Below are 22,411 nucleotides of genomic sequence, written 5' to 3' on the forward strand. Positions count from 1 at the left end.
GAATAGTTAGAATTAAGGTTGAAAGACTACAAATTAATGAAGAAGGCAAATTATGCAACAGGGTGAAACATGGAAATCTAGTCCTACTTGCACAAAGCTTCTCATCCAATCACCCATTCAACCTTGTATCTCTTCATTTACAAAGACAGCAGGATAGACATACCAAGCTTTACCACTGCCAACAGTAGTATGTTATACCATTGGTAGTTTGGATATCCGATCTTTTATACTAGACTTAACATTGTCCTCATGACATATTTCCAAGGCTTTCTCATACTCAATTTTGGCACTTTCTAAATCACCTATATAAACACCATAAAAACTATTAGTTAGGTAACACATTTTCATAATTTGTATTTATTACGAATACACACACGGAATGCACAACTCTCAGTCTCAGATTATGTGTCCACACAATGCGCGTGTCATGCTAAATGCACTATAGCTATTTTGTGGAGGCAATATTTATTTCTACAAGAGGTATCACAAAGTGTATGTTCTAGACATACCACTATAAAGACGTCTTACCATCCAGGACTAAAATATTAGCGAGATTGAAATGAAAAGACCACAGATCGTCAGACAACGATTCTTTTCCGACAACGATTGCTTCTTGAAATAACGTCTTGGTCATGTCTGTATCTCCAGCTTCATTGTATGCGACTGCCAAGTTATTCAGTAGCATAGCTACCTGTAATGATATAATCGTATCACGAAAACGTAATCAAAGGGAGAGGTACATATATTCTGTCTTTGATCTTTGTTAACATGGGTGGGGTTAGGCTCTCTTTTGTCAACTAAGGTTTTTCGAGAGGGAGGAAAATTTCGCCACAAGGGGCTGATCCACAAATCGCGCCCTGGCTGCCGCCTTTGCGCCTCTCCCCTCGCTGCGCTTTCCCAGAGAGTAACACTGGAGTATTGTGTGGAGAACCCATACAACATCCGACTGAAACACCCTGGAGTACCTTTTGAATAACCTTATGCGATACAAGGAGAGAATCGTACAACTATGTTCTATATGTACCTGCTGGTGTTTGCTTCCAAACACTTTTCTCGATATTTCCAACGCTTCTGTGAATAGAGTAATTGCTTTGTTCGCGTCTCTTTGTGATATACGATATTTGCCATAGCTTTCAAGGCATATACCAAGGAGAGCTAAACTAAGAATAAAACAAAAGTCACAAGTCTGTATCAAACTTTATATCACACAGAATAACCTCGCGTCAAAATGTATTTCACAGAAATAGTAAGTCAACCCAGCTGACCCTCGACCTCGTTTTTTTTCACGCAACGATGTTACGCAAATATACCCCGCATGGTACCGAACTTTTGTCTCCTATAACTGATCAGATCTACGAGGTTACTTCAGAGGATATTGAACACCGATATATATATATATATATATATATATATATATATATATATATATATATATAATATATATATATATATATATAAATCTATTCCAAATAGACTTTTGTAGAACACAGAGTGCTCAATACATAGAATGCAGAGCGTGTTATAACAATTATAAATACAATTCTTTTAATTAGTTGCTACTTTAAGTTTCATGCACTTAAGCAATCATCAGGCAACGTACTAATGAAAACACGGTTAAATTGCGCGAGCTATTAGTTTGTTGACGCGTTTCAACGTTTGAAATATCCCGCGAGGAATTTGCGTGCGTGCACGCATTTTGTGAAAAGCTCACAGCGTTTGTTAAGTAAAAACTGTTTATTGTAATTCACAATTTGCAGTTTTTCCTCTGTGCATAGAGCGCAGTACTTTCCACCTGCTTTTATGGCGTGTGCTTGAGATAGGATGGACCATTTGATGTCGTAGTCTTTGCCACTTTGTTTCAGCTTCCAAACGTATTTTGACAATTCAGTGCTGTTCTCGTATCTGATGTCGTTAAATGACTTCTTGTGGTTTCGGAAGCGTTCTTTGAAAGTTGTCGAGGTCATTCCGATATAACTTTTAGTTTGTTGGCTCTCCGCCGTAATCACATCAGCTTTATACACAATATTATTCATAAGACACTTGTTTTCTAATGGGCATTGATCAGGATTTCTGCAGTTACATTTCTTTTGGTTCCGGTTATTCTTTTCTTCAGTCCGATTTTTTCGCAAAACGTGTTTGTTATGTCTCGAAATCATGCTTTTCACGTTGTTTAGACATCATGCTTTTCACGTTGTTTAGACATATGGAATATGCAATTTAACCGTGTTTTCATTAGTACGTTGCCTGATGATTGCTTAAGTGCATGAAACTTAAAGTAGCAACTAATTAAAAGAATTGTATTTATAATTGTTATATATATATATATATATATATATATATATATATACGACTGGTATTTTGGTTGTACCTATTTATGTCACATTTCCCATCATCTGGCACTTTCTTTCTTGCGTTATTAACGCACCATGTAAAGCCATTTTCTGCAAGTTCATGCCTAGAATTATATATAACCTCGAATGAAGTCGAAAACTCAAAACTTCATATATTCAGCTGTCGAGTTTTGAGTTAACTTGAATAATTTCCATGCATTCTCACCTTCCCTGTTCAGCGTAAATGCTGGCCAATTTTAAAGAAATTTCAATGACTGAATGGTCGTCCTGTATAGATATAAATATGAAAAAGACTTGTGACTTGAAAAATTCAATATTGTGTCTTTCGTTGGTATATCTTATTGAAATTACATGTGTAAGGCATGCAGTGGCGTAGGTAACAGTCGGCCTTAATTTTCTTATAGGGGATTAAATTGTTCCAGAAAGCGGCAATTTCGACTTTCAATTTTTTCAACGGCATGTCCAATGACAACCTCCGCGACTGTAGTCCTAGAACCGCCAATTCATTAAAAAGTGTCTTGCCTATGTACGCCGCTGACATCCACTGTAAATGTAATACTTTATTAGCTGATTAATGAGTTACTAGACTTTTTTTAGTTCCGTTTGTCAACTACACACCTTTTCTGTACCATGAGATATCAAGGCCTGTATAGTTTGCTTGTAATAATCTTCAGCCTCATCCAACTTCCCCAGATTGTGAAGTAGATTGGCTATCTATAATTTATAAAACAAAAAAAACGTACGACTCATAGCCAATACAGGTTGCATACCATGCAAGTCGCCAAAAGCCGTTTCAATCACGTACCTGATCAATGATAAAAACAAATTTAGTCGTTAAAATCGACATTCGTTGATGAGATTTTACTTCTGAACCAATGAGTGTTTTCACTCTTTGTAATGCTTCCTTGTACAACTTGATAGTCAGTTCGGGTTTTCCCCCACTATTGTGTGACTCCTACAAAAGTTCGGGTAAAAAAATTCACCCTCATACATGGCGTGGTCGAAGGCTAACTAATAGCAGAAAGTTTCCCCAACTTCTTTAGGCGAAAGTGCACTAATAGTAATTTATGGTATGCACTTCAGTCTTAAGTCTATGCTAAGTTCTAGTTAGTGGTTACTCTTTAGCCAGCAAAGTGAGTAAATTACTCACGCTGTAAATACGTCTGTCAACACAACAGCTTTAAATATCTTATCAAGGCCAAAATGTGATGGACAGATAGGTTTTGAATTTGATATACTGGTATCAGCGAGGCAGTGCCTAGGGTCACGTGTAATTTAGACGATTGACCGATTTTACCTGAGAAATTTTCATCATCTCGTCCAACTCTTCCATTTCCTTGTCACGTCTATCATTTTCCAGTTTCTTGCTCCATCCATAAAGAACACCTCCGCTTATCCCTTCAGTATAAATCATTTACAGCTATATCAGGTCTAGTGTCTTTGACCCGACCGACGGGCGTTACCGTTACGACGGGCAAATGGGGGAAAACGCTTCACGACGTCACAAGATTTTACCGTAAAATGTGATTGATCTGAAACGTAATTCTGAGCGGTTTAAGGCATTTTTTTAGTTAACTAGAACATAAAATTATACGTTGAACCATAAGTTGAGGGCAGTTTCAGTGTGTCAGACTATTGAGGATTTTCAACTTGTGAATGCAAGCTAGGCTTCTTAGTGAGTTCTTCCTAAATTTTTCTAATTATAATCTAAATCCAGTGTACCCAGTTTTCTGCCATACTGTCTGCATGTGCAGTGAACTTGCAGAACTATTTTGACTTCAGCAGTTCAGCTGACAAATTTCACATACCTGCAAAGATTAAAATGAGAACCTCCCTTCTTTGGATAAGAAATCTTGAATACCGGTATGTAGAGAACTTTCTGAAACCAGATGTATTGTACTGGTTTCTATTCTTCCAGATAGCTGATGGTTGAGTGCAAATGCCACCATGACTGATGGTTGAGTGTAAATGTTTCTCATTGTACACAAACTTAACTGGTTTACATGTATGAGGACATATAAATGAATTACATGATGGTCTATATTTATTGTTAAACCAAAGCAGTTCTGGATTTCTTAGAAATCTAAATTTTAGCCACCTAGTCATTACCACAATAGCAAAGGAGATACACAAACACAAAGGATTGCCTTCATCAACTCTTCCCTCGACTATTCTTCCACATATTCGTTCAAATAACTGGCACAGTTTAAAGAAAATTGGTAGCGTTAATATATATAATTCCTCCTGTTTTTTATTTCATCCAGAAATTTTGAATTATTTGTTTTTGTTTATCAGTGGTATATGATGACAATATGGGATGATTGGGATCATAGAAATATTCGGTTAAAAGTGCTGATTTTAAATTTCGTGTGAATTTTTATAAAGCATTACACTACTGTTTTTTCTTTACTTTACAGATACGTCATTTTGGTATATAAGAATCATTGAGTTATAAAATTTAACCACAGATTTAACTCACCGTGAGCAAATAGATGTATGCTATAAAGATGATAATTGGGTACACTCAGGGACCATTTTACCGCGAAGCGTGAATGACGCAGAGAAAAATAAAGGCGCGAAATTGAAAATGTCCGCGAGAGGGAAGACGCTTCGCTTGCTTGTGAAATTATATTTTACGATCAACGACATTTTACAAATATTCGTATTGTGATTTATGCATGATATGGAATGGACACGCACTCGCTCTGTTTTAGCCGATCTAAAGAAATTTTTAATCTGTGGAATATGGTAAAGTGAACACTATATAAACATGCATGCGATCCTTTCAGCTGAGCTGACGAATTTCAAAATATTTTACGTTTGATATTAATTATCTATATTGTTCTAACAGTAAAGGTTATCTCAAGGATCCCTGTACCTTGGCCAATTGTGATCACAACTTTTGCAGGTAGCAATATAAAGCATAGGGACCTTCATGTAGTATCTAGGTATTTTTATATTATATATTGCAATGTTACACTAAGTAACTGCTAGTAATAATCATAATATTATATTAGTGTGACACATTAGGTTGTATTGGCAATATATAGTATATATGTATAGGTAGAATAATAGAGTTGGGAGTGGGCAAGAATGCAATTATTTTCATCAGTGATTTGAGTGTTGGTCAACCAGTCCTGGTCAACGTACCTGTGCCCTGATTTCAAGTTGACCACAGCAGGAATCTGTGATGTCACATAAAACCCAAAATGATAGATCATATTTAACTATAAAAATTGGAATATTTCAATGATTAATTTTCATTTACTGAAATAGAAAATGCATTGAAGAAAGTTTAGGACATGATTCAAAGTGTCCAGAATGTGGTTCATTCTCCTGGATGAAGGATTTGAGAGTAAACAATCAATTAACAACGACTGTGAATATGAGCTTGAAACTACAGTCACTAATCGGTGATAATATTGAAGGTTTGCTAATTAATCATTTCTCGTTAAAAAAGTTAACTATTAAAAGTTAAAATAGTTTTATGCTGGAATAGAAGCATAATTAAATTTATGACTCAACTATGAGAGCATGAAGAACTTGCAATTTGCCATCACCTGTTTGCTGTGAAGGTTCAGTAGCATAACCAGCCCGAAAATTTACTCCCACTAATTCATTCTTAGCAAACATCAAGTATATTTGTTATGTACATTTTAATTTCAGTTAAGAAAAATGCACTCCAAAAAAAGTCCAAGCCATTGTCACTTTCACTTAAAACCTCTCCTCCCCCTTGTGACCAAGAAATGGAAAAATTTAGTGAAGTTGGGTCTGTTAGTATATCTAGACTCCAAGAAACAAATAGCAAAATGATTAAACAGCAAAATAGAGTAGTTGAAAATGTGATGGAATTTGAAAATGAGACAAACCACACTGGTACAGCAACCATAACAACTGAAGATACACATTTTGGAAAAGAAACTAAAGTTGGAAAAGCAGCTGCACTCAAAGGCAAAAGCAAAGGAAACAAAAAGGCAAAACAAAGGAAACAGTCAACAGCAACAGTTAAAGATGTATCTACTGATGAAGAATCAGAAAGGGAATCAGGCTACCCAGTCAGGAGGCATAATAAAATGACCAAGAAACCGATATCTTTATCCTTGTGTGGCAGAAAAGTCAGAAAATCTGAAACTGAGGAAAATCATGGTAATTCAGTTAAAACCACAAGAGTTAAGAAAAACGTCCCCATACGGAATTCCAGTGCATTGAAAAAGGCAAGCGCAGCGGTTGGAAGGGATGTTACTGATGTAGAATTTGAAAGCGAGAAAAGTAACCCTAGTACAGATGAGGCTGCTAGAGAATCATCTACTGTCAGGGGAAATGGAAGGATGACCAGAGGCAGAGGAACTGCTGATACAGATAGTGAAAGTGACTTAAACCACTTTGGAGACGCAAAAACCATGAAAGAAAACACAAACATTGAAAAAGATTTGCAAAAGTCTCATAGAGAACAGGAGAAAGTGACCATTCAGTTGAGGGTCCTGAGTGGATCAGACAGTGAAACAAACAGAGTTAGTGTAGCAGAATCTATAACGGGAAAGGAGGGTCTAAGACGACATTCTGAGAATAGAAAATTTGGTGCAGTAGAGGAACACAACGAAATAACCATTCAACAAAGCAGTACAAAAGCTATTGGTAACAACACGGAATCAGACAGCGAGGGAAATCGCAGCAGTACTGTACCGAAATCAAAAACACAAAGAACATCCATGAAAAAAGCGTCTGAAGCCCATACAGAGTCTGACACCGAGGCTAATGACGATATCATGGAAACTTCTAAGAAAACCTATGCAAACCTGAATGAAAATTCGACTAAAAGTGTGTCAAATATACCCAGAAGGCCCAACAACGTTCCTAAAAAGCGGTCTGTTCAAAGACGAAGGGATAGTGGAATGTGCGGTGATGAAACGGACGAGGAAGCCACAAAGGAAGAGGAAAACGTGAAACAACGAAAACCAGTAAGAAATTTACGAAGAAGAAAGATTACTAACAGTACTCAGTCTACGGCAATGGTCATAAATACTGATACAGATCCACTGCTACAATCCGATAGTGAAACAAACCATGTCAGGACAAATGAAACCGTTCCAACAAAAGGACAAAAAAGCACAACACGACATATTCACGAGCATTGTGAGAATTATACGCATATGACTGGTGCTGACGAACTGGGCAACATAAATGAGGGCGATGTAATAAAAGAGATCACCGTTGACAATACTACTCGTTCAAGACCATCAGGCCAACAAGGAAAATCTTCAAAGCGTGTGGTTACAAAAAGAGGTTCAATATCTGAAAAAATATGCCGCAAAGCATCAGAAAAGAATGTTCTCAAAACGAATTCATTTAGAAATAAAATAAACCCGAATCCCAAAGTTAAATCTAATTCGAGTAAGGATCGATTTGATTTTAGCCAACAAGAAGACCCATTCCACTTTAGTTTTACTGATGCTGAAGGTACTGATAGTAATGATGATGAACATGAAATAGATGGTATTGATTACGATATTGATGATCAGGAAAACAAGGACCACGATAATGATTGTAATGATGATTACGATGATTATGGTACCACTAAATCGTCACTAAGATCAATGGATAAAGCTTCCAGAAATAAAATATCCAAAGATCACAGAACTGGAAGATACAATGATGTGGAACCAAGCAGTGCTGTTTTGCAAAACAGAAAATCGAAACGAACAGCTCAAGGAACCACAGAGAAAGTGAAATTTACTCATCTTAAAGACAGATCTACAAATCGTGACCAACCAGACCAGAATACAATTGAGAAAGGTAAGAAAAAGACATCTTCAACAAGACCTGGCCTGATGCTAAATGCCGCAGATGACGAATATAAAGAGAATAACGATACGCTGAATATAAAGAGAAGACGAGTCCGATCGAAGAATACTATTATTCAACAGTATTTTACCCCACTGAATAACAAAGACACCAACGAAGACTCTGAGGGTGAGTAAATAACGAAATATCTGACTTCATTATATAAAGGCTAGGTCTTCAAATAACATAAAGGGTTGACATGCTGTTTTTCCTTTGAAACCAACTAGTATCTAGACGAACTACATGGCGCATCTGACATTTGCTATATGAAAACACTCAATTTCAGTTAAATAAGTAATTACATTAGCCTATAATAACTTGTGATAATAATAAACCCTTTTTAGCGACAATTCCTGCCAAGCGAAGGAAATTAACATCTTCATCTGAAATTCTACGGAATCCCAACACGTCATCACAATGTTCACAAAGTCAAAATACTGTTGTATCATCTCAGTGCGGCCGGAATATAAAAGGAGAAACGCCTCTGCATTTGGCTGCAATCAAGGTTTATAATTTTACGACACTAGTGTGCCTTTGAACTAGGCACTCTGTCCCATTAGTCTGACAATAGTGTTTAACTTTTTTCAGGGAGATCTAGCGTTAGCCCTTGAACTTATCGATGAAGGGGCAGATCCTAATATTAAGGATTTTGCTGGCTGGACACCATTAGTAAGGGACATTGTACTTTTTGTGATTATTTTTGGCCGTCAGTTTTAGATCATGTATCTGCTGATCACCTATATGAGCGATTCTGCTAAACGTGATGTATTTTCATTTCAGCACGAAGCATGCAACCACGGCCATGTGGAAATTGTCGAACTATTATTAGATCACAATGCTTTAATAAATATCCCTGGGCATGACAATGACACGCCACTTCACGACGCGGTTGCAAACGGCCGTTTGAAAGTCGCCAAACTTCTTGTGTCAAGAGGAGCTGTTTTAACAGCCAGGTACAATAAATACCCCCAGTAAAAAAAAGAGAAAGGCATTCCTGTATACTGTTTCTTGGTTAATAAGAACACCCTAAAATAAAATTTGCTTATATACGGCGGATTATACGGTAAAACTTCTCTTTTCAGAAATAAGCAAGGTTTATTGCCAATGCATTATGCTGTAACTAAGGCAATGAAAACTGCACTCACAGCACGTGGTGTATCGTCTGAAGCTAAGCCGATTAACGACATTGAAAATGTAAAGGTATGGGCATACAAACTTTAGCATACCAAATCTATAATCAATCAATACTCTTTCAATATCATGGCAATTACTTTTCATACGTTGTTTTTTCATTGATCATTCACCTCTTCTCCCTTTCACCTTCACTATTTTCTTATGTCCATGCCTGTTCACGACCGATCGTTCAATTTTTTTTCAATCCTTAGAAATACACGGTTATCTGCCGAGAATCACAAGTCATTCTTGGTACTGCACTCAAAACACAGGATCAAGTAAGCCTGCAGTATATTCACTGCCGTTATAACATATACTTGTTAGCTTCAGAGTATTCTCATTCATTAGCATCACTTTTTCAGCTCAAGTTGAAGAAATGTATCAAGCAGCTTGGTGGAACACTTGTTGATAAATTTGATGAATCAGGTTTTGAATTTAATGTAATAAATAAGCTCGTCTTCATTTCTAATTTCCATTTATAAACACTGCAAGATTGTTTTTGGAGGCAACTTTCGGAAACTGCATGACACCATATATGTAGCTACTGTATATACTTTATTTCTCTCCACTTTATCTTTCTTATCTTTGCAATCGACAGTAATCGAAGTGAATCAAACTGATTTTTCTCTAAGAAATTAAAACCCCTGTACAATCGACATGATTTTCTTCTCAACAGTAACCCACATTGTAACGTCTGTGAATGAAAACGGTCATTGCCCCAGGACAATTAAAAACTTGTTTGGAATCTTAACAGGAAAATGGATTGTTAGTTTTCAATGTGAGTATATAGAGTATTTTCCTAAGAGAATAGAGTTCTAGTAGGTCTATGGTGTGTTCTTACGGCAGATGTAAAAGAATGTATGTGAAGATGTCTTGTTGTGTCAAAACAACATTTTAGGGATTAACGATTGTCTTGGACAGTGTCAATGGTTAGATGAAGATGATTACGAAGTACAAGGAACTGTGGGAAAGACGTGTAACGGAGCAAAAAAAGCACGATTAAACAACTTGCAACAGGTGTGCACCCATTTTCCGTTCAGTATCGTTGCTTCAACTATCCTCTGTTTCTCGTACCCTCCGGCAATTGTAATTCCATGTCTTTAAGTCCTCTCTACGTTTACATATGCCATTACAATCAGTTTAGTAAATTTACTATAATTTACTTCCCATTTTGCCCATGAATAGAAGACATGTTTATAAAAACAATACTCGGTGCTACTAATTATCTTGGCCTTTCTCCTGCATTTTCTAGATGCCTCGATTGTTTGATGGCTGCTCATTCTTTCTTCGTGGTGTGTTCAACCCTCCAACACCCAGTAGACAAGATATCATCAAACTCATTACTGCTGGCGGTGGAAAACTGTTACACAGGGAGCCAAAAGTTAAAGATGACGATTTGACGTCACTTCCTTCAAGTCCCGTCGTGACGTCATTATCACGTGAACCAAAAGTAGCCTATCATGCTCCAGCTAATTCCTCGCTATCGTGTTGTACCGAGTTTATCTTATACGACTCGACATCATGTGATCAACTTAAAATTGTCTACTCCCCAGTCCTATGTACCGCGCCTGTCACGTGGTTAATGGATTGTATATCATCTTTCCAGCTGTTGGATATCCCGGACGTGTAGTATAAACGATTTTTGTCGCGATGAACACGAAACTTGTAGACAGTGTCAATTAAATCTAGTTTTGTTCATGTTAGCATAGGGTAAATAAGCAGGATTCTAAAGATATCTATCGAACATAGAGGAATCGGATGTTTGCCGAATTTCCGGACTGTATGTCAGTACTGGCCATGTTGTAGTTGGGTTCGTTTACTAAGTTAAAAATACCATAGATACCTTTTATTTGACAATACTAATTCTGTATCTATATAATATCCTAAAATCGTCTTTCTTTTACTTAGATATTCCCTGAATAGTTTGCGGGAAAAGGTACATAATTTGTCTCATATTAGTAACCTGTTATTCCACTAGCTCTTGGAGTTATCGAAATTAGCCATAGAATTTGACAAAATTATTCAATATGAAAACAAAGTATCATGATTCGAGAGTTGCCGGATTTCATAAAAAATGTAGCCCAAAACACAGTCATTACAACCCTTTGTTTTGGCCTTTTGGTTTTCTTTGTTATCTTGATAGTGTTTGGCCCATGTATTCCGGCAACTCTGTCTTGAACTGTACAAACCTGGCGTCGTTATGACATCTCTTTAAAAAAACTACTCATCCATGCGAAGTCTACTTCAAATAAATCATTTACAGTCTCGTCTTGATAAGAATCCTTTGCTATCTGGACTTCCTCAGGTGACTCAACTGCACGATTATTACGCGCGTGTGAAACCATACTCTCTTCGTCTGATGTCATAATTTCTTGACTAGTGTCCATTAGAGCTGTAGGGAGAAAGAAAAATCAATAGTAGAAATCAATCACATGCCTATTTCAAAATGTTGGACATCGATTACTTATGCATTAATCCTAGGGCGCTTAAACTACGATTTACTATTGACAACATTGGAGTGCACAATTTAACATCAATTAGCTTTGCAACTTTTGTACAAACTAAGCACTTGTGCAAAATGACGATATTTGAGCGAAGATTTCAGAAAGCAATAAGTAATTTTGTCACAAATTGAGGCAAATGTCATTTGTAATTGCATATAAAAACACAGAAACTGTCCTTTAAATTCCCAACTAGTAATTGAATGCACACGTAAATGAAAGAAAAGAAAGAAAATGTTTAATAAACGCTGGAGGCGTTGAACGCAAAATTACGCAATTGATAATTAACGGCGAAGTGATTGCATGTATGTAACTTTTCCGTTTTTTTCAACTTTTTTACTAACTCAAAAAGATGTTAAAATCGTTATTATTTTGCAAACTATCACCCATTTTATTTGATCGTCCATGAAAACAATCTCGTTATTTAAATTTTAAAATTAGTTAAAATTGATAATCGCTCTTTGCACAACCTAAACTGTCATGTCTAAAGAAATTGTGATATTACAAATTCAAACGATGTTTACTGCTGCGACTACACATCATTCATCGGCTGTAATGAAATAGATGACAATCATGAATAATTCTAATCTCCACTTCTAATTCTAATGATGACATGAATAATTCTAATCTCCACTTAGAAGATTCTTATAAATGGCATGAAATAAAGAAATTGATGGTAAAGGGGGAGACGGGGGTTAAACAGCTATCCATATGGTTAGAGCATACTGTATATATATGGGATATTCTTATATACCAAACTCTAAAAAACGACATAGTGTTTTAACGGAGCTCTTTCTTGAGAACAAAATAAATTGGTTATGCCTAAATTTAATAGTGTGTCACAATTTCTGTCAGTTATCTCGTGGTGATGCAGCTGAACAATTAATTGTCAATCAAATGTAAAAATTTCATAAGTAAAACACAAGACAATGTACACAGTCAAAAACCTTTGGGGCAATCTTTGTATATAGTTTAAAGATAGTGCAAGTGTTTCGAATGAAAATGGTTCTTTCATCTCGTCCCGTCTACCAAGTGATTCTGGAAGTGTGTTTTACAAGTTCACTGGGATTATGTTCGATTGTCCTAAACCTCTTAGCTTGTGCTAATATCTGGAGAAATCCCTTGTTACGAACATGGCATAATATCTTCACGATAAACCTTATCATAATCGATCTTATAACAAGTGTGTTTAGTGCGACATTCACAATAATAGTTTTGGCTCATGGAGAGTGGCCAATGAGCAGTGCAATGTGCAACCTTTCTGGCTACATTAACGCTGTGCTGGCGACTATTGCTATAAATACCCTGGCGTTGTTTAGTTTTTCACGTTATCACTTATTCGCTCATTCAAAGGGATATCTGACAGTTTGGAACAAAAAAAGAAGTCTTCAAGCTATTGGAGCAGTCTGGATATTCGCTTTCCTGGTTTGTCTTCCACCTTTATTTGGTTGGGGGAATTACAGATTCTTAGAAAAAAATGCCGCTTGTTTCCTGAGTTTCAATGCAAGTAAAGTTTACGGTTCAATCTTCGTATATGGCGTGCTCGCGTTCCCTCTCAGTCTGTCAGCGGTGTATTTGGTTCGACTTCATCTGGCTTTACGGACACGTCGTCGTGTAAACTCTCAAAGTTCAGACGCGACCTCAGAAGACACCGAATTCAGACAAACAATTCGTGCAGCCAAATCGCTAATTATTCTTGCCATAGCATTTATTCTCTGTTGGCTACCAGTATTCATAGTGTATGCTTTAGATGCTTCCGGGGTATATCTACCAAGAGGATGGTGTCTGTTTTCAACGCTAATGATTTATGTCTTTAGTGTGATTTTACCACTTATCTACACAGCAACAAGTTCGGTATTTACAATTGGCTGCTGCACAGGCTGTGTTCAACATTTGAAAATACTACGGAAAAAATCGACGTCTTCAGTAGTAACACCCGAAGGCGAAAGGAAGGATAGTAAGGGTAGTCAATAAGTTGTCGTAATGAATTTGTATTCAAAACTATGGTATGCTAATGTAATTAAATTAGAAACGAGCAGAGGAGGTAGAATATATACGGAAATTATATACGAAAGATTGGATTCCAATTAAGACAAGAAACTTACATAAAGTTGGACAAAGAAAAATTCTTCTTTCTGGAAGGCTCGTTAAAAAAAGGACAAACTGGGATGAAGACCCACTACTAAATATTTAAGTAAAAGTTCTGCAATCTGCACCATGCGTGCATTATTTAAAACAAACTGCATGTGATTGCCAATTTCCCGGCAACGCCGCGATGAAAGAAGCAAACACAGGTGAATCAACAAGAAGCATTTCCGACTTACGGAAAAAATAGTAGCTATAGCTTTACAAAATGACAGGTTTTCACAAGAAATACGCATTACATTAACTTTGCCGGGTATTGAGGTTTTTGTAAAATGATACCGGGCTGAAATATCAGAAGAATGACTGAAGTGTTTACCTATTGCATATTTTTTACACAAAAATTGCTCTTTAAAGTTTACATAATAGTAATACAGTTGATGTTCTTGGGCATAAATGTGTTTTTGGCCCTCCTCAGAACACATTTTAACCCTCGTTACGCTCGGGCTAAAATGAGTCGGGCCAAAACACATTTATGCTCGCGAACATGAACTCCATTGTTACATTGTTCTCGAAGCATAAAAAATTTAGCTCGCTAGGAATTCTTTTATATACAGCTTTTAAATGTATTTCAGGAGCATAAATGTTTGTCAAATAGCTAATGTGATGATGTAATTACGTTTTGCTAACTTAACTACTCTGAAAGAACATTTCCACTCACCTGTCTTCTCATCCTCACTTTCATCATTTTGGGGACGTTTCTCGCTGAAATTGAAATACAAAATTATTTTTATTCCGGAAAATCCTATAAAGGTAAACCATGCAGGGTTTATAAGTGAAGAAAAAGGCAAAGATCTCCAACTAATGGAAACACATACACGATTTTCACATCAGGATATAATGGAAACACCATCACGAAGTAGAAAAGGTGATCTCTCACTTAGTCCCTTTATTTAGACAGGGTATAGTGACTACTCTCGGAGACAATGAGCATTAAATAATCGTTCTTACCTGCCAGGTTCTTTGCTGATGAGTAAAGAGTGAAGGAACGTTGAACATAGTGTTGTTACAGGTGGTAATACATGAGACGGGGCACTTAACATCTAAAAGACAGGAAGTTATGTTAAATTCTATAGCACACCCGTTGCATTAGCAAGGCTATTGCGAACATGATGCAGAGGAATCTCTTGCTGATCACAATTCTGGGCTTGCACACAACGTTAGGAGTCATAAAAACGAAAGTTCGGTGCTGTTTATATCAAAGACTCTCATAAAACACATGCGCAGAAACGACTTCACAGTTTCTTTAACTTTTTAAAAGATATTCTGTACCACACCACATGAGGTTCTTATATTATCACTACATTACAATGTTCTTTCCCTGGGTAATGCCAAAAAACAGGAGGTTTGCTGTTATCTAGCGACCATAAACGAAAGATTTTTAATCTTGGCTACATATTGACTCACAATGATACAGTATATATAACCATTGAGAGCTTCGACAGAGCCGTTTAAGGTACAGGAAGAAATCCTTCTACAATCTACACCATAAAATAATGTTTATTTCTCGCGCATTCATGCAGATCATTGTCCTGCACGCACAATGAAGGAGACTTACGAAAGAAGAGTCTCTCTAAAAATATTTTAGTATAGTTGAAATTAAATAACGACCATCTTGTGTACATACTCTACTGCAGTACCAAAACCTCTTAAACCTGCTAAATGTTAGCTCGTCCTGTTCTCACCTCACGGATAAAGTTTGAAGTTTCTCTATTATGAAAGGCTGTAGCCTCAACAGGAACATCTTTTGGAGTTGCTACAAGCGTTTAAAGGTAAAGTTTTTATTAGAAATAACGGGTAAGCTCCAATCTCAAAATGTTCGCCCATGAGAAGAGCGTAAATTATTCGTATTCAAACATTTTGAAACGATGATTCACCTCGATCAGTAGATGTTCCAAACACTCGATGAAATTCCGATGATTCTTCTGATTCTGTTACTGTTTCCTGCAGGGTGGCAATCTCTAGTAAGTACTTTAATACATTGCATGCACGCATAAATTTCGGACATCTCCTGACAACACCATAATTCATTTCTCACTTCTATACAAAAGCTCATGTGGCATGCCTAACTATATATCTTTAAACCGCACTCTAGCCTTGTATAGACAAAGATTATGCATGGCGGAGATTCTTCAGCAAGTCTCGACCATACTCTCTTTCTTCCGGCATACATATTGTAGGCTTACCCTGGCTTGAAATATCTCCTCTGTTTCAGTGCCATCAATCGTATACAGTACCTGCACGTATACATCCCAAAATTAGGAATAACAAAAGTTATTAAATACAAAATTGTTGTAATACAAAGGACATGCAGGACAGATCCTCTTAGAATTGTCACGGTGTTAAACATGTAAAAATTGCTGTACAGTGGTGTACATGCATGCATAGTTCTGTAATAGGCTCTGCCATATGTATCTCGCTGTACTAAATGTAATAAAATGTATACTGTAAAGTGATATATACTGTACTGTCAGCGGCATCAGAGGGTCTTTTCACGTTTTCCCTACCTGCTTGTCGTTCATGTAAAATAATCTTGCCATTGTGATATCGTCGTTTTTATTCTGGACCGTTAAACCTCTCGTGTTAGGCTGAAAACCAGCGGCCAAGAAAGTGGAATTTCGTAAAACATTTGTTTGAATAGCAATAGGTATGGCTGATCGAGGATCAAACATATAAACTGAAAAAAATCAAGAATTTTAGAAAAAAGAAACTCTACTTTCGTGTTCCTGATTCTATAATTGTCTTACAGCACATAATTAGATGCAAAACAGCGTTATCACTCAATTGTTATCGTTCAAAAACATAAACTGAAATATTCACATCAACTTACGATGAACTTCTTTATCGTTTATTTTAATAAAGACTGCCATCACATAACTGCACGGGTCGGGAAGAATGGATATAACCTCAGCCTTTGTCGCCCATAAAACTGCAATACCAATTGAAATGTATAAATACCGGAGCACACGTACAAAAGCGCGGGTGAACAAAAAAAATTATCACGACCGAACCTCTTTTAACGTTTCAAGGAACGTAACGTTTTTAACGGACCAAGAATAACACAAATATTCCAGAGCTTCCAATTAAATTGTGTTCATGATTACACAAAAACTTTTAACTTGCACTTAACACGTTTTTGAAGAGCTTTGATTGTTGATAGATAGTATACGTACCAGTGCATGATAGTAAATCCCAAGCCATAAGGTGATGTTTTGTTGAAGCTAATGCGATATGAGAACACGACTTTCTACCAAACTTCACTTGCCTGTTGAAAAAACCAAGAGACTAAATTATCTTCAGTTCTGCGGCACACCACTAGATCTTCAGATCTAGCAACACACCATGAGTGGCGTTGTGATTTTATCAAGCATTAATGCTTGCACATGGTAGCCATAATCTTAAAGGCAACAATGATATTTTATACCTGATATTGTGTGAATAAGGCGTATACAATGTTTTCTTTTGTTCATTAATACAAGGATCCCATAAAGTTAGAGCCTGAAGATAAAGAGGAAAGATAAAGAACTTGAATGCAAAACGACATATAAAAACAAGACTGACGCGTTACAAGATTGACCCCGCCTGTGTCCGTAATATACCTGGCCATACGCCACCGCCAACAGAGAACCATCGGAGGAAAATGTGGCATCCCCCACAGGTTCGTCGCGAAGATATCCCACGGACTGACAGAGCCAAGCTTCTCTGTGCTCTACGAAGGCAAATATATGTTATATCAAGTAATGTGTGCATACAGTCAAGCTGAATGCCATCGGAAATAATTTACCCCTTCCCTAATCGGCTTATCCGATAATCATTGAGTGATTACAAAATCATCAACTGAATAATCTTGATTGCGGGGAATCTATAATTTGACTACATATAGCATACACTAAAGGAGCTGCACTGAATTTATTCCATACACCTCAAGTTTAATTATTAATGGTAAATTATCCTTACCTTTTATGTCAGGTTGTTTTTTCAACATCCAGATTTTAAACTTTCCGTCTACGGCAGCACTCATGGCACGCCGAATATCAAATGAACCAGGTTGAAATTCGACTGCAACGACTTGCCCCTCGTGGGGTGGATCTATACACGTGTTTAATACGTGCCTAAGGAAAAAATTTTCATGCACTAACTGTTTTCATGATATTACCCGTAATAACAACCATATGATGTGCTTTTGAGGTACAAAAATAATAATTCTTGAGATCTTGTATTCTTTATGTTTTACGTAGGTAACAATGACTTGACTGGAATTTTATTATAGAGAAAATTAGTGTGTTTTCCACAATGATTATTGTGGCCTTAATAAAAATAGTGAGTAGACAGTATGTCTATAGTTGCTTCTTATAAATTTCAACTTTTGAGATTTTTTGTGACTATCGCTACTTTGTCACCTTTAAATTGAAGGTGATCATATATCACATCGCTTTGTATTGTTCATTTACACTTATGTATTTTACCTTTGCGATTCATTATTAAATTTCCAAAATTTCAAACGGTTTTCTGGTGTCATTTTTCCATCGTCTCGTCTTTCGACCTAAAGACAGAAAAATAGCATACAAAACATCGCCAAAATGTCGTTAAACTTTAAACAACGTTAAAAGATCCTTATGGAAATGTGTTTAGAGTGTGACTAAAGCAATTTCCAATAACAGCTGTAATTATGAGTGGAAGATATAGGCAATTCAAATTAAAGCGAGGAACTGTTGAGAATTTTCTATCAACCATATTGGTCCTCAAATAAGAATTAAACTAACGCCTGCCCCTCCGGTGCAATGCTCGAAGTGATGTTCCCGGGCTAGAACTTGGATTGTGAAAATTCCACTCGAAAGATTAGTAATCCTTTTAGACATTATTCCTCATCTATATAGTAAAGTGCCACAAAATCGCAAGGGAATGGTTTCGCTCCCCCCGTATACAGTACAGTGCATTCTCGTTCCATTTGCGTTCGGAACGCGTCCGGGACTGTATCATCGATGATTGACATTGACTGTTTCATGTCGGCACTTCAAAGGATGTCACATCGAATTATCAGAGTGTTGTCTGTTGAAAGTACTTACGGTCGCAAGCCAGTTGCCATCGTATGAAAACGATATTTTTTCTACAGCAGTCATCTGCAGCGGTTCATTTTTAGGTTTTGAAATGTAATTTTGTTTCACAATTTCCAACTACATAATACGAAGAAGAATAACACAATGAAATAATACCAAGAAATTAATAGAATAATATCATGCACCGGGTATGAATCCATTTGAGGTATATTTTTTTTCATGAGGTTTGAAGCTATCCATTTGCGAACTCGTTCGCTGGGCTCAATACCTCCATATTTTGTTTTCCTTTAGAGAGATACTCTTTCACTTACTGTAAACGCAAGGCTATCTGTATCAGGCTGGTAAAATTGCAGTTTGCCATCTTGGCTGTTCAGCACTAGCGATTTACTCAGAGGATCTGCCAATAGACCTGTATATACATGATTGGCTGCAAAGATTGAATTTAAGATTTTCAGTTCAAAAATACTGTACATACCTTTAATAAGGAGTATATTGAAACATTAAACAAGCAGTTCATAAAAAAAAGTAATATTGAAGATAGCAAAAAAGGAAACGTAGCTATTAACCTCGTGCGAGACCTTGGACAACGTTCACCACAGACAAATCCACAGCAGAAACCAAATTAACAACTTAAAAAAAGCGCCTCAGAATTAATTTATAAGGAAATGCTATATACATTTATTTGATCATTTATGGGTATTCTTGGGGTTATTGTGACGTCATAGATTTCCCCAGGGGCCAGTTATAACGAGATCCAGACACAGTAATAATAACAAACAACAGGAAGGATTCTAACCATTATCAGTATGACAAACAGCAATAACTGTATCGTCTTGGTTGTTACAAATATGAGCTATTGGTGCACCAAGACGAGGCTTGAACTGCTTGTGACTTGTATCAACTTGCCAGAAAACTAAAACTGACTCTTCTCCACCAGAATATAAATAAGCACCTGAAAATGGGAGAACTTTTTGCATTTCACTCGTGATTAACTTTCTGTATGTTCTAACTTGTGTGCTGTAGTTAATGTATGATTAAATACAAAATAATATAGTAAAACATAGCTTAGTAGGTATTAGGTAAGGTACAGATAAAGATAGCATATTAATTAAAAACATATGCAATGTAAAAGGTTTACATACGAGTCCCTTCATCAAACACAAATCACATACCATCATTACTGAAATTTAAACTCGCTACTGAATGAGCATGCCAATGAAGTTTTGTACAGATGGGTTTTGAATCGATTTGTAGATTTTTCCTGGAAGATGGTTAGCATGCGCACAGATTTAAATCGTCACATTTGGTACAGGTATGTATTGAATGAGTTTACAAAAGTTTGCAGAACATCAGAAAACAACACATACCATATTATTATTTTACCATTGTCGTGACCAGTAGCCAAGCAAGAATCAAATGGATGAAATGCAATCGATGTAAAGGGGGCTTTGGAATAATGTCTGTTACAATAAAAACAAAACAAGGATTTGGTACCCTGCCCAAATTTCTTGTTTCCTCTCGACGATGTGTTATTAAATCTCTTAAATCTCTCTCATATATAACATGAAGAACCCAAATATTAACAATGTGAACACATGACGTGGAAAAATTCAAGCATGGTCCCATGTGAAGGTAAATTTACAACATTTATCCATTTTCTATAGAAATACAATCAACTCACATACTTTATTAAATTCTCTTTTGCAAAATACCATATTTGCAAGTGGTTTCTGGAAATAACAGCAACTTGGTCTCCCTACACAATGTATTTTTTCACTAGTTGTGCACTGGTATACTGTAATACTAATAAGTACAGTATATTATTGTGTTGATAGTTAAATAACAAGAGAAAATATTATATGGAATAACAATTGTGAGGAAAAATGTGATGATGTAACACATTACCTTTTCACTAAAAGAATATGAGTCAGGCCTATTTGCAATCCTGCAAATCTTTTGAAAATTCAGAACAGAATCTACTTTGTTAAGACCATTGTTTTCAGTTGTTACGCTTGCTTTTCCAAACCAAAATTTTCCATTTTCTAAGAGAAATATATTCATAAACATGTGAGATACAGATCATCATAAAATATGTTAAATATATCATACTAGTACTTCATTATTATTTAACAATTTTAAAAAACCTTCTCTATAGCTTACTCTTTTTATGTTCTTGAACTATAAAAATTGTGTCTGGATGATTTTTATGAACACTCACAGCATATACAGGATAATTTGATTTGTACTTCTACAAGAGAGTAGATTACACTTGAAAATAATGGAAACAATTTACACTTGAAAATAATGGCCGAATAATTACCTTTCTCACAGCTTACCCTTATGATGGATCCATCCAAGACATCCCAGAAATAAATATTTGTATCCAGGGAGCATGATATCAGCTAAAAAGACAACAAAATAAATAAATATGAACATTATAAGTAAAAAACATGTATCAAAATATACAATACCTGAAGATGATTTTTATCAATAATACTTAGGTCTGTGACCTCATCACTGTGGCCATCATACAATGAGACTAATTCTCCTGTTGATACATTGTGTCTTCTTATCTGACTGCCATATGCACAAAACAAGGACCTAAATATATCATGATGATGCATTGTTCAATTTGGCATGGTACAAATCCCAGTTAGTGCTTTTGATAATGAAGCAATAAGAAAAGTACACATTCAGGGCTACACTATGCAATTTTCTTTGCAACTTGCAATGCAATTGTAATTTCGATAGATGCTAAATTGCAAAAAGTAGTCAAAATGCTAAGAAAACGTTAGTATAGTAAGAAATGTATGTGACAACTTTACATGCCTCAGGAGTAGAATTGCATGGCAAGTTGCAAAAAAAATTGCATAGTGTACATAACTCTGCCTTTAGGCCAATTTAAATTTCAAAACACATCCTCATCAGAGTCCTATTAAGTAGTATATAAGCTGTCATCCATATATGAAGAGAATAAGTGGTATAACTCAGTACAGTCAGAACATAATAAAAATGTGCGAACTTTTATTTACTAAATAGCTTGAAAATTAGCTTGAAAATTAGGTTGAAAATAAGCTGATATGCTAGTGTAACAAATTAAATAATTTAATTTTTTTGTAAAAAATAACAGGGTTACTTTGAATCTTTGCTAAAAGTGACTTTTGAGACAGATTTTCCTCCAACAGTTCGAACTCTTCCAGCTTCCAATAATTTCTTGTCACTGTTGTCGTCCACCATTGCTTCTTTCCACAAATTCCACGTGCTCGTGAGCCTGCGATCTTCAAACAAACCGCAATACGTCATGATGCACACATTAATATCACTTTAATGCGAATATAAATTAATA

At 36.1% G+C, this 22,411-nt stretch overlaps 4 protein-coding genes across 5 annotated transcripts; 2 read left to right on the forward strand and 2 right to left on the reverse strand.

The window, feature by feature from the left end:
• Nucleotides 1-171: 171 nt before the first annotated feature.
• LOC114519353 (tetratricopeptide repeat protein 19, mitochondrial-like) lies at nt 172-4,615 on the reverse strand. 2 transcript variants are annotated; one of them, XM_028539477.1, is made up of 9 exons: nt 4,160-4,615; nt 3,649-3,749; nt 3,157-3,306; nt 2,970-3,065; nt 2,557-2,618; nt 2,369-2,455; nt 1,025-1,160; nt 529-691; nt 172-302 (listed from the first exon to the last, which is right to left on the reverse strand). In XM_028539477.1, the coding sequence occupies exons 1-9, from the start codon at nt 4,455-4,457 to the stop codon at nt 193-195; spliced, it is 1,203 nt and encodes a 400-aa protein (XP_028395278.1). In that variant the 5' UTR covers nt 4,458-4,615; the 3' UTR covers nt 172-192. The 2 variants fall into 2 exon arrangements, with proteins under 2 accessions (XP_028395278.1, XP_028395287.1); XM_028539486.1 differs by lacking the exon at nt 2,369-2,455.
• A 342-nt stretch (nt 4,616-4,957) lies between these two features.
• LOC114538022 (BRCA1-associated RING domain protein 1-like) lies at nt 4,958-11,318 on the forward strand. Its single transcript, XM_028559175.1, has 13 exons — nt 4,958-5,099; nt 5,203-5,259; nt 5,628-5,779; nt 6,018-8,321; nt 8,537-8,697; nt 8,781-8,861; nt 8,973-9,145; nt 9,275-9,392; nt 9,578-9,643; nt 9,728-9,791; nt 10,042-10,143; nt 10,264-10,382; nt 10,618-11,318. The coding sequence occupies exons 1-13, from the start codon at nt 5,026-5,028 to the stop codon at nt 10,993-10,995; spliced, it is 3,849 nt and encodes a 1,282-aa protein (XP_028414976.1). The 5' UTR covers nt 4,958-5,025; the 3' UTR covers nt 10,996-11,318.
• Nucleotides 11,319-11,332: 14 nt separating this feature from the next.
• Nucleotides 11,333-22,317, reverse strand: LOC114538121 (WD repeat-containing protein 75-like). The gene is made up of 25 exons (XM_028559272.1): nt 22,202-22,317; nt 21,537-21,666; nt 21,402-21,467; nt 21,226-21,313; nt 20,971-21,107; nt 20,751-20,821; nt 20,433-20,525; nt 20,238-20,326; nt 19,862-20,017; nt 19,632-19,694; nt 19,377-19,492; nt 19,075-19,182; nt 18,475-18,551; nt 17,966-18,120; nt 17,608-17,717; nt 17,433-17,506; nt 17,182-17,273; nt 16,839-16,937; nt 16,516-16,685; nt 16,195-16,245; nt 15,886-15,952; nt 15,694-15,764; nt 14,960-15,051; nt 14,670-14,713; nt 11,333-11,757 (listed from the first exon to the last, which is right to left on the reverse strand). Exons 1-25 carry the CDS (start codon nt 22,300-22,302, stop codon nt 11,564-11,566), a joined length of 2,514 nt encoding a protein of 837 aa, XP_028415073.1. The 5' UTR covers nt 22,303-22,317; the 3' UTR covers nt 11,333-11,563.
• On the forward strand, nt 12,828-14,226 carry LOC114538202 (high-affinity lysophosphatidic acid receptor-like). The gene has a single exon (XM_028559384.1). It carries the CDS (start codon nt 12,863-12,865, stop codon nt 13,838-13,840), a length of 978 nt encoding a protein of 325 aa, XP_028415185.1. The 5' UTR covers nt 12,828-12,862; the 3' UTR covers nt 13,841-14,226.
• Nucleotides 22,318-22,411: the final 94 nt, after the last annotated feature.

This window comes from Dendronephthya gigantea, unplaced genomic scaffold (assembly GCF_004324835.1).
Source record: "Dendronephthya gigantea isolate DGI-Jeju-01 unplaced genomic scaffold, DenGig_1.0 000000F, whole genome shotgun sequence".
NCBI lineage: Eukaryota > Metazoa > Cnidaria > Anthozoa > Malacalcyonacea > Nephtheidae > Dendronephthya > Dendronephthya gigantea.

Bases quoted from the DNA above. Each gene is read 5' to 3' on its own strand.
- LOC114538121 (XM_028559272.1), bottom strand. From the start codon at position 22,302: ATGGTGGACGACAACAGTGACAAGAAATTATTGGAAGCTGGAAGAGTT. The intron at 19,695-19,861 runs GTTAGAATCCTT...GCTTTTTTTAAG, and splicing joins TGTTTGTCATACTGATAATG to TTGTTAATTTGGTTTCTGCT. The intron at 19,493-19,631 runs GTTAATAGCTAC...CAATCTTTGCAG, and splicing joins TGTCCAAGGTCTCGCACGAG to CCAATCATGTATATACAGGT.
- LOC114538022 (XM_028559175.1), top strand. From the start codon at position 5,026: ATGCATGATATGGAATGGACACGCACTCGCTCTGTTTTAGCCGATCTA. The intron at 5,780-6,017 runs GTTTGCTAATTA...TTTTAATTTCAG, and splicing joins AATCGGTGATAATATTGAAG to TTAAGAAAAATGCACTCCAA. The intron at 9,792-10,041 runs GTTTTGAATTTA...TCTTCTCAACAG, and splicing joins TGATAAATTTGATGAATCAG to TAACCCACATTGTAACGTCT.
- LOC114519353 (XM_028539477.1), bottom strand. From the start codon at position 4,457: ATGACTAGGTGGCTAAAATTTAGATTTCTAAGAAATCCAGAACTGCTT. The intron at 3,066-3,156 runs GTACGTGATTGA...TATAAATTATAG, and splicing joins TTGTTTTTATCATTGATCAG to ATAGCCAATCTACTTCACAA. The intron at 692-1,024 runs GTACATATAGAA...ATATCATTACAG, and splicing joins TTGGAAGCAAACACCAGCAG to GTAGCTATGCTACTGAATAA.
- LOC114538202 (XM_028559384.1), top strand. From the start codon at position 12,863: ATGAAAATGGTTCTTTCATCTCGTCCCGTCTACCAAGTGATTCTGGAA.